At 38.2% G+C, this 14,258-nt stretch overlaps 1 protein-coding gene across 4 annotated transcripts; it reads left to right on the plus strand.

The window, feature by feature from the left end:
* Nucleotides 1-7,732: 7,732 nt before the first annotated feature.
* On the plus strand, nt 7,733-14,003 carry LOC131318158 (probable leucine-rich repeat receptor-like protein kinase At1g35710). 4 transcript variants are annotated; one of them, XR_009197530.1, is made up of 4 exons: nt 7,733-11,032; nt 11,166-11,551; nt 13,051-13,164; nt 13,239-14,003. XR_009197530.1 is itself a non-coding variant. In XM_058347960.1 (3 exons), the coding sequence occupies exons 1-2, from the start codon at nt 7,897-7,899 to the stop codon at nt 11,549-11,551; spliced, it is 3,522 nt and encodes a 1,173-aa protein (XP_058203943.1). In that variant the 5' UTR covers nt 7,733-7,896; the 3' UTR covers nt 13,051-13,252. The 4 variants fall into 4 exon arrangements, 2 of the variants coding, with proteins under 2 accessions (XP_058203943.1, XP_058203945.1); XR_009197529.1 differs by having other exon boundaries at nt 13,259-14,003; XM_058347960.1 differs by having other exon boundaries at nt 13,051-13,252.
* Nucleotides 14,004-14,258: the final 255 nt, after the last annotated feature.

Genomic DNA, 14,258 nt, shown 5'->3' on the forward strand with positions numbered 1-14,258 from the left:
CAGAATATGTTGGGATCATGGTGTGAAATATCAGTGATATGTATCGGTATCAGCCGAAATGTATCGGTTCGGTGGGTACTAATATTTGATGTGGCCGATATTACGTTGTGAATGAAAATCACACATCGGCGATATGTAATGGTATCGGCCGATACATAACGGCTGTTGTGGTTGATATTTGGCCAAAATCTTTGATGTGCAGTGCATGTGTTTTCTTTGCATAATTGAAGGAAAAGGAGTAAAAGATATCATTTTTTGGACCTTAGAATCAATATAAAATATCAACTTTATTGACTGATTTGATGGTTTCAGAGATTTTTAATTTGTTCAGTGCTTTGATGGTTTCAGAGATTCTGGTGGTGAATTTTAGGTGATGTGTTATTCTAGTAGTAATTTAGTAGATAGATAATCTGTTGTCACGTGAGACACTTTGGACTAAAAGATTTGCATGGTTTGCAATACGTCATAATTACTTCATGCAAAATTAATTTCAAAATTGCTCAAAGTTAACACAAAAATACGAAATATATGGGATGGAGATACAAAAAATAAAAAATAAAAAAAGCCAAACACCATTATAAATCCCCAATAAATGTGATTTTGAAGGGGAAAAAAAAACGTAGATGGTAATTTTCCCTACGTTGTGCGAAATTTTTAAAAATTCACGCCTCTGGTTACTGATTCCGTTACGCCAGTACTTATATGCCCCGAAACCGTGACATTACAACCGATACCGTTATGGCGCCAGATACAGAGATTTCGAACTATGGTTGGGATGATCCGTCGGGGGCATCAAAATTGTACTTAAATCTCATTCAATCTTTGTGTAATTTGAATAAGTAGTCACTAGTCATCTAGTAATTGAGCGACATGGGTTCCAAAACAATAGTTTCCCTAGGATTTTTGTTGGTTACTGTTCTTCTCATTTACGTCGAATAATCGAAGGTAACAGAAAGGGATTTGGTTGAGACTTCCAAGCTAGTAAACTAGTGAGTTTATATATGAAATTGAGTTTACTCTTCACACATTTGATGAAGGCATAGTTGGATGAATATTATTCCACTGTCCTCTTTAGTCTTATATCCACTTCAAGTATGTTCTTAAATGATACACGGTCATTTAATTTCTATTTTAACGGGTCAACTTGATAGTAGATGATGGGATTGATTAATTGTAGGGATTAGATGAGGTGTGCGTAATCTGGTTCTGACATACAGAGTCATCAAAAGTAAGAAAAAATATGTGTAAATGCACTATGTGTGAACATATAGTTTATTGGCATGCAGTGACCAAGTCGCACATCGACTACTAAGGCTGGATTTTATATCCTGCTCTATAAAATATAAATCTTTTTCGATGGTAGACACAAGACTCATTTTGTATTCTGTAAGGTCCAAGCGATCTAGGGTTTTTTTTTTTGCTCGGCAAATGAAATTTTATCAAGCTCAAAATGGTACATCGAGGAAAAATAAGAGAGGCAAAATGCTTCTCAATAGAACGAGAAAAAAATGAAACAAAAACAAAAAGTCCAGCCAAAGGTTGGATGAGAAAAAACCTCCGAAGACCAGAAACTAAGATCTTAACCTACGAATTCCATCCAAAAATTCCTTAAATTCCTCCACTAACTTAAGGTCAAGCAATCTAGGGTTTTTCATATTCTTTAGCTACTTGTTCCCTCCAAGCATTTCGATATAGTCCTTTCTTTTAAGATTATTAGGAAAGTCAGTATGAATACATCTCGATTTAGTCCTGCCTTTTAGCTATTTGTTCCCTCCAAGCATTTCGATTTGGTTGAGACTCTCGATGAATACATCTCTAAGTTCTATACAATTACGAAACTTCAAAATTTGGAACAACATAACAGATTGAATCGTTAATGGAAAATCGAAAATATCCCATCCGAGGCCCGTGTTACACACAGTGGCCTTAAAATAGATTTGCTGCCTGTAGTATGTTGGCTTTTCCCTAAGAACTATTGTTGAAAAATGGGTGTAATGGGGGCTGCCTATTCACGGCAGAAAACGGGATGAGAGAGGCTGCTCTCTGGATAGCAGCAGAAAAGAAAACGAAAAGAGGGCAGCAAAATGGGGCTACTACTTGCCCTTCCCTCATTCCAGATGACTTTAAACATTTTTATTGGGCCTGGCCGATTAAGAGAGCCCAATTACAAAACAAAATAAAATAGCCCATTACAAAATAAACATTTGGTCCAAACACAATAAAGTAAGACAAAGCATTAATTTTAACAGAATGGTGTATGAGGTTGTGGAAACTTTATGTTCATCTGAAAATCAATTGGCAATGAGTGTAGAGATCCTAGATGTTATTAAGTGATCACTCATTCCACTCCCAAGCAATGTGAGATTCTATTTCCTTAACATCCCCCCTCACGTGCAGCCGCATTTGAGGTCTGTCACGTGTGGCCACTTTTGGGTCCTATTATTGTGCAGCCTTTTTGCTGGTCTGTCATCGTGGGGTGTGGATTGTTAATTTTTAAAATGTGGGGTGGAACGGGCCCCGATCTGATACCATGTGGAAACTTTATGTGCATCTCAAAACCAATTGGCAATGAATGGAGAGGTCCCAGATGTTATTAAGTGATCACCCATTTCACTCCCAAGCAATGTGAGATTCTATTTCCTTAACAGAGGTTACAACCAGCGTTTGTCTCTCAGGATATAATGGTTTACACAATTCTACACTAAGGATTTAAAATTGCATAACGGTTTTGGGCTTTTGGATGCCTTCACACCCCGATATACCGGTGGGAGAGAAAATTGCATGCGTATCGGCCGGTTTCCATTACGTAATGGTCCGTTTCCGATTCACTATTACGGCTGATACTCAACTATTACAGGTGATTTTGGCACTTAAAATTTTTTTTCCCTCAAAAATGATTTTTAAAAATTCACGATCATGACAACCGATTCCCAATACGTATCTTTCGATACTCCTGATACCGTTACACCTCAAACGTTACGATTACGTGCCCCAAAACCGTTATTTAAAACCTTTGTCCGTGCACACCACTCGGTGGAACTGCCCAGTAAACACAACCATGTTCTGCCCAGTAAACACAACCATGTTCGTACCCTTTCATAAGAAAAAAACTAGCAGAAACACAACGATAAGAACAGAGAATTGAAGTTATGGAATTTGTGGAGTGGTTTCGGTCTGTTTTCCAACGGGCTTGTAGCCCAATGGTAACACTTGTTCCTCCCTTGTGGTCATTGTCTGCTGCACCTACCATCCTACTAGAAAAGTGACAAGTCTACCCCATGCACCACGCACGACAAGTAGATATTGAGAACTGATTAGAACTTTTTTGGAGGCCTTAATGTGTGATGGAAATTTCATTTCATTGTATGCATGTATTCAATTTATCTCAAAATTAAGCTCTGAATTTAATTACATATGTGATGAATATTTAACCATGTTCCTATAAATACTCACTCCTCCATACGATGAAAATTTAATGTTCGAGCTGATCCGGGATTTGTGACATTCGAACTCGACTCGTTTACGTACCAAACGAGTCTAAAACTCAAGTTCGAATGCAGCTAGTTTGTAAACGAGTAGAACCTGATTCGGTTTGAGGGAGGTTTTTGAGATAATAAGAATGGAGAAATAGATAGAGAAATAAGAGTAATAATTGGAGAGAAAATTTACTATGTAGACGTAGCTTTATTAGTAATAATAGCTGTTAAAAGCATTTGAATAATTTTTGCCATCTCTTCTTGCCTCCCAGAGTCCTCCAAGGGAAGAGAAGGCAACCAACAGCCATCATAGTCCTTGGGCCATTGGGGGTTATGCCTGGTCATTACCTTCAGGGCCTCGGAATTAGTCGAGGTGCGAGCAAGATATCCCAGACATCCGGTTATAAAAAAAAAAAATAGCCACCATAGTCAAATCATTTTATATGGGTTAACAGCATTCCAATGATTTTATATGGTTCCCCCAAAAATAAAATGAGATGTCGAAAAGAGACAGAATCAAGTTCGGTCTTGGGTGTTGATTGCTACCCACGCTCTGATACCAATTATTATGGCCATGGGAGGGGATCAAATTAAACCAAAGCCAAAACACACACACAGACACTAACACAGAGAATTACGTGGTTCTCCAAAATTGAGTACTCCACGGGATAAACTGGAGCAATCTCACTCCATGTATGGACGCTATTTTTTTCCAAGTCTTCCCATTAGTCTCTTCCCTTATAGTCTTTGTCCCCTTAGTCATTCCATTGGTCTCTCCCCTTAGTCTCCCCATTAGTCTTTCCCCTTAAGTTTTCCCAATTTAATAGGAAACGATTGGTAGATTGCAATAGATAGAATCCTCTATCTCGATGGATATCCATCGCTTGACGGGGAAAAATTAAAGAAAGACAAAATCTGAATGAAGGACGTGGAAAAACTCCAACCCTTCAAGAGGGTTGAGTGTGAATTCTATGGCAATCATTTTGTTTTGTAGATTTTTCTATGGTGTCACAGTAATATGTTATATCATGGTTGGAAGACTCTGTTTCGTATTCCTTGTTGGACTTTAAAGTTCGAAAAGACTAAGGAAAGTTAAGCTTGTTTGGAAAATGGGGAAAAGAAAGCAAAAGAAAAGAGGGAAAAAAAAAAAAAAGGAAAGGAAAGGAAAGTGTTAAGGAAAATTATTTTTTGTCTTGTTTCCTCTCAAGTCTACCCGTCCATGCACGATAAGTTGTTATTGAGAATAGATTAGAAAGTTTGGAAGACCTAATGTGTGATGGAAATTTCATTGTACGCATTATATTTATCTCAAGCTTGCGATTTGCTTATGTGATGAATCGTGTTCCTATAAATATTACTGCTCCATACCATGAAATTTTTCAGCAACGTGTCATTCTGTGTGAGTTTTGTTTCCTTTATCAATCAATTAAAAAAAATAAAAAATGTTGACTTGTTTAAAAGCTGTGGTTAAAGCCTTGATCTGCTTTGTGATATTATTCAAGTCTATTTTCAAGAATGGGTTAACAGCATTCCAATGATTTTATATGGTTCCCCAAAAACAAAATGAGATGTCGAACAGAGACAGACAGTTTATTTGTGGGAATTTTGTATGAGAATTTGTTAAAAAAAATGTTAATTATCGAAAATCTGCATTACCTAAATTTTTAATGCACTTGAGATTGAAACAACTGTAACAGTTATTATTGTTGATCTTAATTAGTTGTCAATTCAACAAGAATAATCTTTTTTGTTTCTTTGCCAATCAAATTGTTTATTTGGAAGCCTCTCTGCCCCCTCTGTCGTTTTCGATTGGTACGTACAGGAGGGGATAGCCTTAAAAATACTAATTCAAGTCGTCCCATGACAATTAATTAGCCAGTGGAGAGTGTCATGGAATGGCAAAAGGGCCCAAAGCTTCAAGAAAACAACAGGCCGGGAACAAATTTAACTGTATTGATAAGCATCAAAAAATAAGCATATTCTTAACCCTTGTTATTAGCCAATATAAATTGGAGTCTCGGGAAGCATGGATGCTACAACGTACTATGCATACTCGATTAAGATCAGACTGTCCAGCTAGGTGGGGAGCCTGCTACTCACTCTAGTGCTGCAGCTAATCTAGCTCACACTGGAATGCATAACACCTTAATGAATTTCCTTTTTGGAGATGATCACTCCTCTTTCACAGTAACAGCCGAAGACTTGAAGACCTTTTATTTTCCATGCAATAAAAGTCCATATAATACACAGCCAATTACATATTACATGACACAATTAAGTCCAATTTGTGTGCAATTTGGAGCATCTCAAAAGGGCATTTTTGTTCATGATTGATTTGAAACAACTACGGGAAATTACTGGACAGTGGTGGGGACATAAAATAATTATAGTTCTAAAATCCCCAAAACATGGTTTGGTTTGGGTTTTGAGTTAGATTTTTTAGACAAATGAGTGGAGAGATATATAGATGGGGAAAATTTATTGGACAGAAGTTTTGGGTTTTGGCTAGACCATTTGCCCCCAATGAAGTGGCGTTGTTTCCAAGGAGAAAGTTAAATATTTGAGAAGCAAGTCAGACATGTAAAAGCTAATAATCCATTTGTTCCAAATTGCTCACATTTTTTTGAAACCGTGTATTTTAGAAAAAGTAATGTATTAGCACGAATTTTCTTTCAAAATTTTTGCAGCAATTTAAAGATCTCATTGACAAGAAAAAATTGATGCAATTTTTTTATAAAAAAACTCATAAATATGTTATTTTTGCGTGCAAAATCGACGGTTCCTAAAAAGGGCGAGCAATATGGGATGGAGGGAGCAATGTTGCAGGATCACTTTCTTTTTATCTTAATAATATAACATCACCTTTTTTATCTGCATGATTTTTTTGCAAAAGTTAATAATGCCTCAATTTTTTTATTATAGATTATTGGTTCATATCGACAAAAGAAATTTAAAAAGTTAATATAGATTATTGGTTCGTATCGACAAATTAAAGAAATTAAAATTAAAAAATTAATTTTTATTTTATAGATTATTGGTTTGTATCGACAAAAGTTAATAATACCTCAATTTTTTTTATAGATTATAGGTTGCGCTACACGTTGTTGTTGTGAATTGCAACAGGCTACCTAATAGCCGTTAAAAGCATTTGAATAATCTTGGACCTCTCTTCTTGCCTCCCAAAGGCCTCCAAGGGAAGAGGAGGGGTGACCAAAATAGATACCATATATAGTCAAGTCTACGGGGGCTTAGAACATTTATGGTGATCATAATTGGCTGAAAGCTCCCAGTTCTTCTCAAATGCTGTGTAGTAATTTGATATAATATTCCACGTACGTTAATTGGCTGCACATGCCCCTTGATATCGATCAATTTCGACCACTTCTACTAATTATTCTCATCAGTCATCCTCGTTCTGGCTCAGACAACTGCAGAATTTCCACAAATCGAAAATATGTGTTGTAGATATTAAGACTATCAGTACTTCCTTGAGTTAGGAAAATCAAAAGTGACCCGGGCGCCCAACGTCTAATCTACCCCTTCACGCATGGTAAGTTGATTCCATGTTTATTGGCATATATAGTATCTTGCATGATTTTTGAAACTTTATCTGACGTGTTTATGGGATCGGCAAACTTGACTTGTGATTTTTGTGTGGGGCGAATGGATGAGCAGGAAATTAATTAGAAGAAAAGAAAAGGAAAAAAGAGAGCTAGACGACTTGACTAATGAGTCATGAAGAAGAAATTTCGATCGTTACGTACGGGGGTTGCTATGGAGCCACATTTTCCCACAAAATGGAAGCGTACGTAAGTCGTAGATATTAATTAGTACACGTTCCTATAAATAGTCCCCCCCATACAAAGGACGTACATTTAATTAAAGCTTTCATCGATCCTTCTATGCAACAACTGCCACTCATAGCTTAATTAATTGTCGTAAGAAACCAACCATGGCATCCCAACCTAAAAGAGCACCCAATTTCCAAGCAGTTCACTCCATAATCATCTTTGTCTTTGTTATCATCCTAATTCCATTTGTCTCTTCATCTGATTCCGCCGTTGCAACTAATACAGTTGCAAAACAAAGCGAAGCAGTCGCTCTCTTGAAATGGAAAGCTAGCCTTGACAATCAAAGCCAATCTCTCCTTTCATCATGGAATGAAAGCAGTCATTGCACTTGGGTCGGAATCGGTTGCAACGACGCCAGTAAAGTAACCAATTTAACCCTTAACAGTATTGGTTTAAGAGGTACGCTTTCCAGTCTTAACTTCTCTTCGTTACCACATCTAGTGAAACTTGATTTGTCCAACAACTTAATATATGGGACCATTCCCTCTCAGATTGGCAGCCTTTCCAGACTCGCATCTCTTAATGCGTCCATCAATCATCTTTCGGGAACAATTCCGACAGATATTGGGATGCTAAGATCTCTCACTGCCCTTGCATTGTACACGAATAACCTCACGGGATCAATCCCCGCTTCGATAGGGAACTTGAGAAACCTCACAAGATTGATCCTTCACGAGAACTCTCTCTCTGGATCTATCCCTCAAGAAGTAGGATTGCTAAGATCTCTCACTGACCTTGTATTGTACAAGAATAATCTCATGGGATCAATCCCCGCTTCAATAGGGAACTTGACAAACCTGACAACGTTGTACCTTTACGAGAACTCTCTCTCTGGATCTATCCCTCAAGAAGTAGGATTGCTAAGATCTCTCATTGATCTTGAATTGTCAACGAATAATCTCACGGGATCAATCCCCGCTTCAATAGGGAACTTGACAAACCTCACAGTGTTGTACCTTTCCTGGAACTCTCTCTCTGGATCTATCCCTCAAGAAGTAGGATTGCTGAGATCTCTCACTGACCTTGTATTGTACAAGAATAATCTCATGGGATCAATCCCCGCTTCAATAGGGAACTTGACAAACCTGACAACGTTGTACCTTTACGAGAACTCTCTCTCTGGATCTATCCCTCAAGAAGTAGGATTGCTAAGATCTCTCACTGATCTTGCATTGTCAACGAATAATCTAACGGGATCAATCCCCGCTTCAATAGGGAACTTGACAAACCTGACAACGTTGTACATTTTCGAGAACTCTCTCTCTGGATCTATCCCTCAAGAAGTAGGATTGCTAACATCTCTCACTGACCTTGTATTGCACAAGAATAATCTCATGGGATCAATCCCCGCTTCAATAGGGAACTTGAGAAACCTCACAAGATTGATCCTTCACGAGAACTCTCTCTCTGGATCTATCCCTCAAGAAGTAGGATTGCTAAGATCTCTCACTGACCTTGTATTGTACAAGAATAATCTCATGGGATCAATCCCCGCTTCAATAGGGAACTTGACAAACCTGACAACGTTGTACCTTTACGAGAATTCTCTCTCTGGATCTATCCCTCAAGAAGTAGGATTGCTAAGATCTCTCACTGGCGTTTCATTGTACAAGAATAACCTCACGGGATCAATCCCCACTTCAATAGGGAACTTGACAAACCTGAAAATGTTGTATCTTCGCGAGAACTCTCTCTATGGATCTATCCCTCAAGAAGTAGGAATGCTAAGATCTCTCACTGATCTTGCATTGTACAAGAATAACCTCACGGGATCAATCCCCGCTTCAATAGGGAACTTGACAAACCTGGCAACGTTGTACCTTTACGACAACTCTCTCTCTGGATCTATCCCTCAAGAAGTAGGATTGCTAAGATCTCTCATTGATCTTGAATTGTCAACGAATAATCTCACGGGATCAATCCCCGCTTCAATAGGGAACTTGACAAACCTCACAGTGTTGTACCTTTCCTGGAACTCTCTCTCTGGATCTATCCCTCAAGAAATAGGCAGTCTTAGATATCTACAGGATCTTGATATAAGCTCCAACAAGCTCACCGGTTATCTATCGCCGTATATGTTCGCTCATGGATCCCTCAAACGACTTGTCGTAGCAGATAACTATTTAACTTGTCGTATCCCGAATAGCTTAAGAAATTGCAGTGAGTTACGTCGTGTTAGGTTTGATCAAAACCAATTGACGGGGCATTTATCAGAAGTTTTTGAGGCATTCCCAAACCTTGATTATCTAGATCTCAGTCATAATAATTTCTATGGCGATCTTTGGCACAAATGGGATCAGTTTCCCAATCTGACTAGCCTAAAGATCTCCAACAATGACCTTTCTGGAAACATTCCACCTGGAATTGTAAGAGCAACTCAGTTACGATTACTCGACCTCTCTTCAAATCATCTAGCTGGTGCGGTACCAAAGAATTTGGGAAAGTTGGTTTTATTGTTCAATCTTACTCTTAGCAATAACAAACTTTCACGCGATATTCCACCAGAAATTGGAAGCCTGTCTAGTCTTCAGCATCTAGACTTGTCTGGAAACAATCTTAGTGGACCTATTCAAAAGAAGTTGGGTGACTGTGTGAATCTTCTGAACTTGAAATTGAGCAGAAATCTTCTCAGGGAAAGTATTCCTTTTGAATTAGGAAAATTGCAGTCTCTTGAAAATCTCGATCTTGGAACTAATTTATTAACAGGTGAGATACCATCAGGGATTGGGAGCTTGAAAAGGTTAGAGATACTAAATCTCTCCCACAACTTCTTGTCTGGTTCAATCCCTTTCTCTTTCAACGGGATGTCAAGTTTAACGTCGGTTGACATATCTTACAATCACTTGGAGGGTCCTCTGCCCAACACAAAAGCATTTGAAGATGCTTCATTTCAAGCATATCGAAACAATGATAGACTATGTGGCAATAAAACTAGTTTGATGCCATGCTCACTAAAGCAGAACAATGGAGATAAAGGGAGAAATCATAAAAAAATTGTGCTTCAAGTTGTAGTTCCTTTGTTGGGTATTTTATTTCTTATTGTTGCTATGACTTTCCTGATCCATCGCAACAAAATGAGAGACAACGAAATTGAGCCAAACAGAGCAAGTAATAAAGATTTGTTTGAGATTTGGAGCTTCGATGGAAAATTGGTGTATGAAAACATAATCCAAGCGACGGAGGATTTCAATGATAAGCATTGCATTGCAGCAGGTGGATATGGCACTGTTTACAGAGCTGAGCTGCCAAGTGGTCAAGTTGTCGCTGTAAAAAAGTACCCTCCTTCCCAAGATGGCGAGTTGGCTAATCTGGTAAGTTTTATGAGTGAGATTCATGCATTGACAGAGATACGACATCGGCATATCATAAGGCTTTTGGGTTACTGTTCACATCCACGACACTCATTTTTGGTTTATGAGTTCTTGGAAGGGGGGACCTTGGACAAGAAACTAAGCTGTGAGGAAGAAGCACTAAGTTTGGATTGGGTTAAGAGGATAAATGTTGTTAAAGGTTTGGCAGATGCTTTGTCATATATGCACCATGGATGTTCACCCCGGGTCATTCATCGTGATATATCGAGCAAGAATGTTCTTCTAAACTTAGAAGATGTCGCTTATCTATCTGATTTCGGAACTGCGAGACTTCTAAACCTGCACTCATCAAATTGGACTTCCTTTGCAGGCACCTTGGGATATGCTGCTCCAGGTACTTGCACAATTCATCTTAGCTACCAATATAGTGTCGTGTTTTTATGTTGAATATGCTAATTCCTAAGCCTCCTCTACAATTTTTCAGAAGTTTTTTCCCTGTTTGTTGTACCCTTCCTTTCCTTGGGCAGAACTTGCTTACACAATGGAGGTGAATGAAAAGTTAGACGTCTACAGCTTTGGAGTTTTAACACTGGAAGTTGTAATGGGGAGGCATCCAGGGGATCTCATGTCTTCTCTTTCTTCATCATCTTTGGATTCGTCACCACCATCTTCTTATGGTATTCTGTTGAAGGACGTGTTGGACAAACGGCTCCCACTACCAAGGAATCAGGAGGAGGAAGCAGTGGTTCTTGCTGTACAGATAGCACTTGCATGCTTGCACCCCAACCCGCAGTGCCGACCCACTATGCAACAAGTTTCTGTGGCTCTATCAAAACACAAGTCACACTTGCAGAACCCATTCCTCATGATCACATTAGGACAACTACTTGATGTCAATTTTCCAAATGCGTAAGTATTCTTGTTATCCCTTTACTGTTTGGGTTTTTGGTTTTACATTTTTCTACTGTGCTTTCCTAACTGGCATTGGCTCTATGGATGCATGTGTATTACTCTTTCATAAACAATAGTTACTTTTTTTCAAGCAATATAAACTTTGCGAATCTATACTTCATATTAAGTAGTAAAAGGGTGTACTTGTGAGGGAAGCTGTAAGAGCACCAAGTGGCTTTACCTGATTGGATATAAGATTAAATCGTTAAGTTGGTTTTCAAAACAGATTAGCATAATCTATATTACTTGATTATTGGCCAACAGAGGGTTTTGTTTGGGATTGTTAATTTCCCTAAAATGTAAGTCTTATCTCCTACTAATAAGTTCGTTTCCACACCTCTCCTAAAATGTAAGTCTTAATTTTGAAATTCTTTTCGTATCTACATCTATCGATTATTGCTATAGTCAAGCAGAGATTTTTCCTCTTCTAATTTAGCGTTCAAATTTTATCGTGTTTCTACCATCTCTTTAATTAGATTTTATCGCGTGCATGTACAAATCTATTGTTGTTCTTAGAACTCTAACAACATTTTGCAACAATGCAGGCAAAATTTAACAGGTGAACGGAAAACTGAGAGGATCGAAGAATTGGATTGTAGAGAACATCAAATTATCAACCCCTTGCCGATGCGATCCCCAAATGCAAAATCAAGAAAGTGTGCCCATTGAAACCACCGTCATCACTAGCAACAATGATTCTGTAACTATCTTTTCCTTCCTCTGTTAACTTAGCAGACCATATATTCATAGTCTTTTTCGATCTAATATCTTTTTTTTCCTTTTTTCCTTTTCTTTTAAAGTTGAGATGTGCTTTGGCACTAGAGTTGTTGAGTTCACATTTTCTTTATGAAAGAATTGGAGAGACTAAGCTATAAAGTTGTAAAATGTGTGTTTGAGGATGTCGAATATTGGTTAATTTCCTTTGATACTTCTACATTTTTCCTACTTTAACAAAAGATAAGTTGTTGCAATGGTTGAGATTGAATTCCAATAGCTCATGTGTGTTTACCAACTTTTAATTATATACCTACACTCTTTCAAATATATCACACAAACGTCATCAAATTTTTTGCCCCCTTGGTAATCAGATGTGTCTACATTTGTTGTAAAAAATTTCAGGGGCACCGAAAAATTTCTCAGGTTTGTTTGGGTTTCTCTTTCCCCTCTTCTCTCCAATCTCTCTCTCTCTCTCTCTCTCTCTCTCTCTCTCTCTCTCTCTCTCTCTCTCTCTATATATATATATATATATATATATATATACACACACACACACACATATATATAATATATATATAATCTACAACGCCCTCTCGCTCTTGGATTTACTCCGACGAAATCTACCACTCTCATTGGTGACGAAATCCACCGAGGTCTCGACGTCAAGTCCTGTTGGCCAACTTGCGTAGGTCCATTCTTGGAGAAGACAGTAAAAGATTAATTTCGTTTTGATACCTTTCGCAGTGATATGGTCCATTTGGAATGCCAGGAATCAACTGTTCTTTGAGAATAAAGCAGTGGTTTGGGTGGAAGTTATTGAGCTGATCAATGCCAGGGTTGCTTTTTGCGTGACAAGAAGTAAGGGTGGTTGCAACTTTTTAATGGAAGATATCATGTTTAGAGTAAATGATATTGTTCAAGCTGGGTAAGAGATATTGTTCTTTTGCTTTAGGTGCCAATGGGTGGGTTGTGTGGTTGCTAGCTGTTGCTTCATATCTGGGATTGGTTGGTTGTGGTGTTGGTTTGTGGCTCTGTTTCTCTTTTCAACTCCTCAGTCCGGAGGGCTAAGAGATTTGTGGGGCTCTCTATTGAAGCTGTTATTGATGGAGCTAATTTACGGATATGCTTGAAGCTGCACTTAATTAGCGATCGAAGGCTGAAGGTTGGCAATTCCTTGCATCTGAAAGTTTGTGTCTCCTTGTCTCATCGCTTACCAACTCCAGTCAAATTAATCTCTTGGAGGCAATTCCTTGTATCATCACTTTTCAACTCCTATCAAATTAAACTTTTGGAGGGCTAAGGGAGCAAAATTAGCAGTACTCGTCTGAAGAGCTTACCTAATGGAAGTGGAGATCCATACACTGAAGTCGTTATTGGTGGGGATAGATACTCAAAGGTGATTCATCATGCTTTGTAACTGCACTTAGTAAAGGCTGAGGCTTGTGGTGATCTATGAAGCTGCCATACCTCTCCATGCTTTTTCTGGATTTCATTGGATTCTATTTACTGTGTTGTGGTTGATTTTCGGAACAAGTTTCCTATTTTTGTAATGTTCCGTAATTTTTTTTTTTTTTGGGTGTATGGTGCACATATTGTTTGTTGGCATGCAGTGACCGAGTCCTCAAGTCGCACATAGACTAATAAGGCTGGATTTCATATACTCCGCTATACAATAATCCTTGTTCGATGGTAGACACTAGACTCCTCGTGCATTCTTTAGCTAATTGTTCCCTCCAAGCATTTGGATTTTGTCCGGTCTTTTAAGATTAAGTGTTAGGATAATCAGTCTCGATCAATACAACTCCAAGTTCTATACATCTTCGAAACTTCAAAACTTGCAACATCATTGTCGAATATCTGAGTTACTAGACGGTTTATAATCCTCAAACCACATGAAAGATATAATTAAATAGAAAAGATAAACAATAATCTATTCAAGAACTAGTAGAATC

Source organism: Rhododendron vialii, chromosome 2a (assembly GCF_030253575.1).
Source record: "Rhododendron vialii isolate Sample 1 chromosome 2a, ASM3025357v1".
Classification (NCBI taxonomy): domain Eukaryota; kingdom Viridiplantae; phylum Streptophyta; class Magnoliopsida; order Ericales; family Ericaceae; genus Rhododendron; species Rhododendron vialii.

Coding starts and splice junctions, on each gene's coding strand:
- LOC131318158 (XM_058347960.1), top strand. CDS start 7,897: ATGCTAAGATCTCTCACTGCCCTTGCATTGTACACGAATAACCTCACG. Junction 11,033..11,165: donor CTTGGGATATGCTGCTCCAG/GTACTTGCACAA, acceptor TTCCTTGGGCAG/AACTTGCTTACACAATGGAG.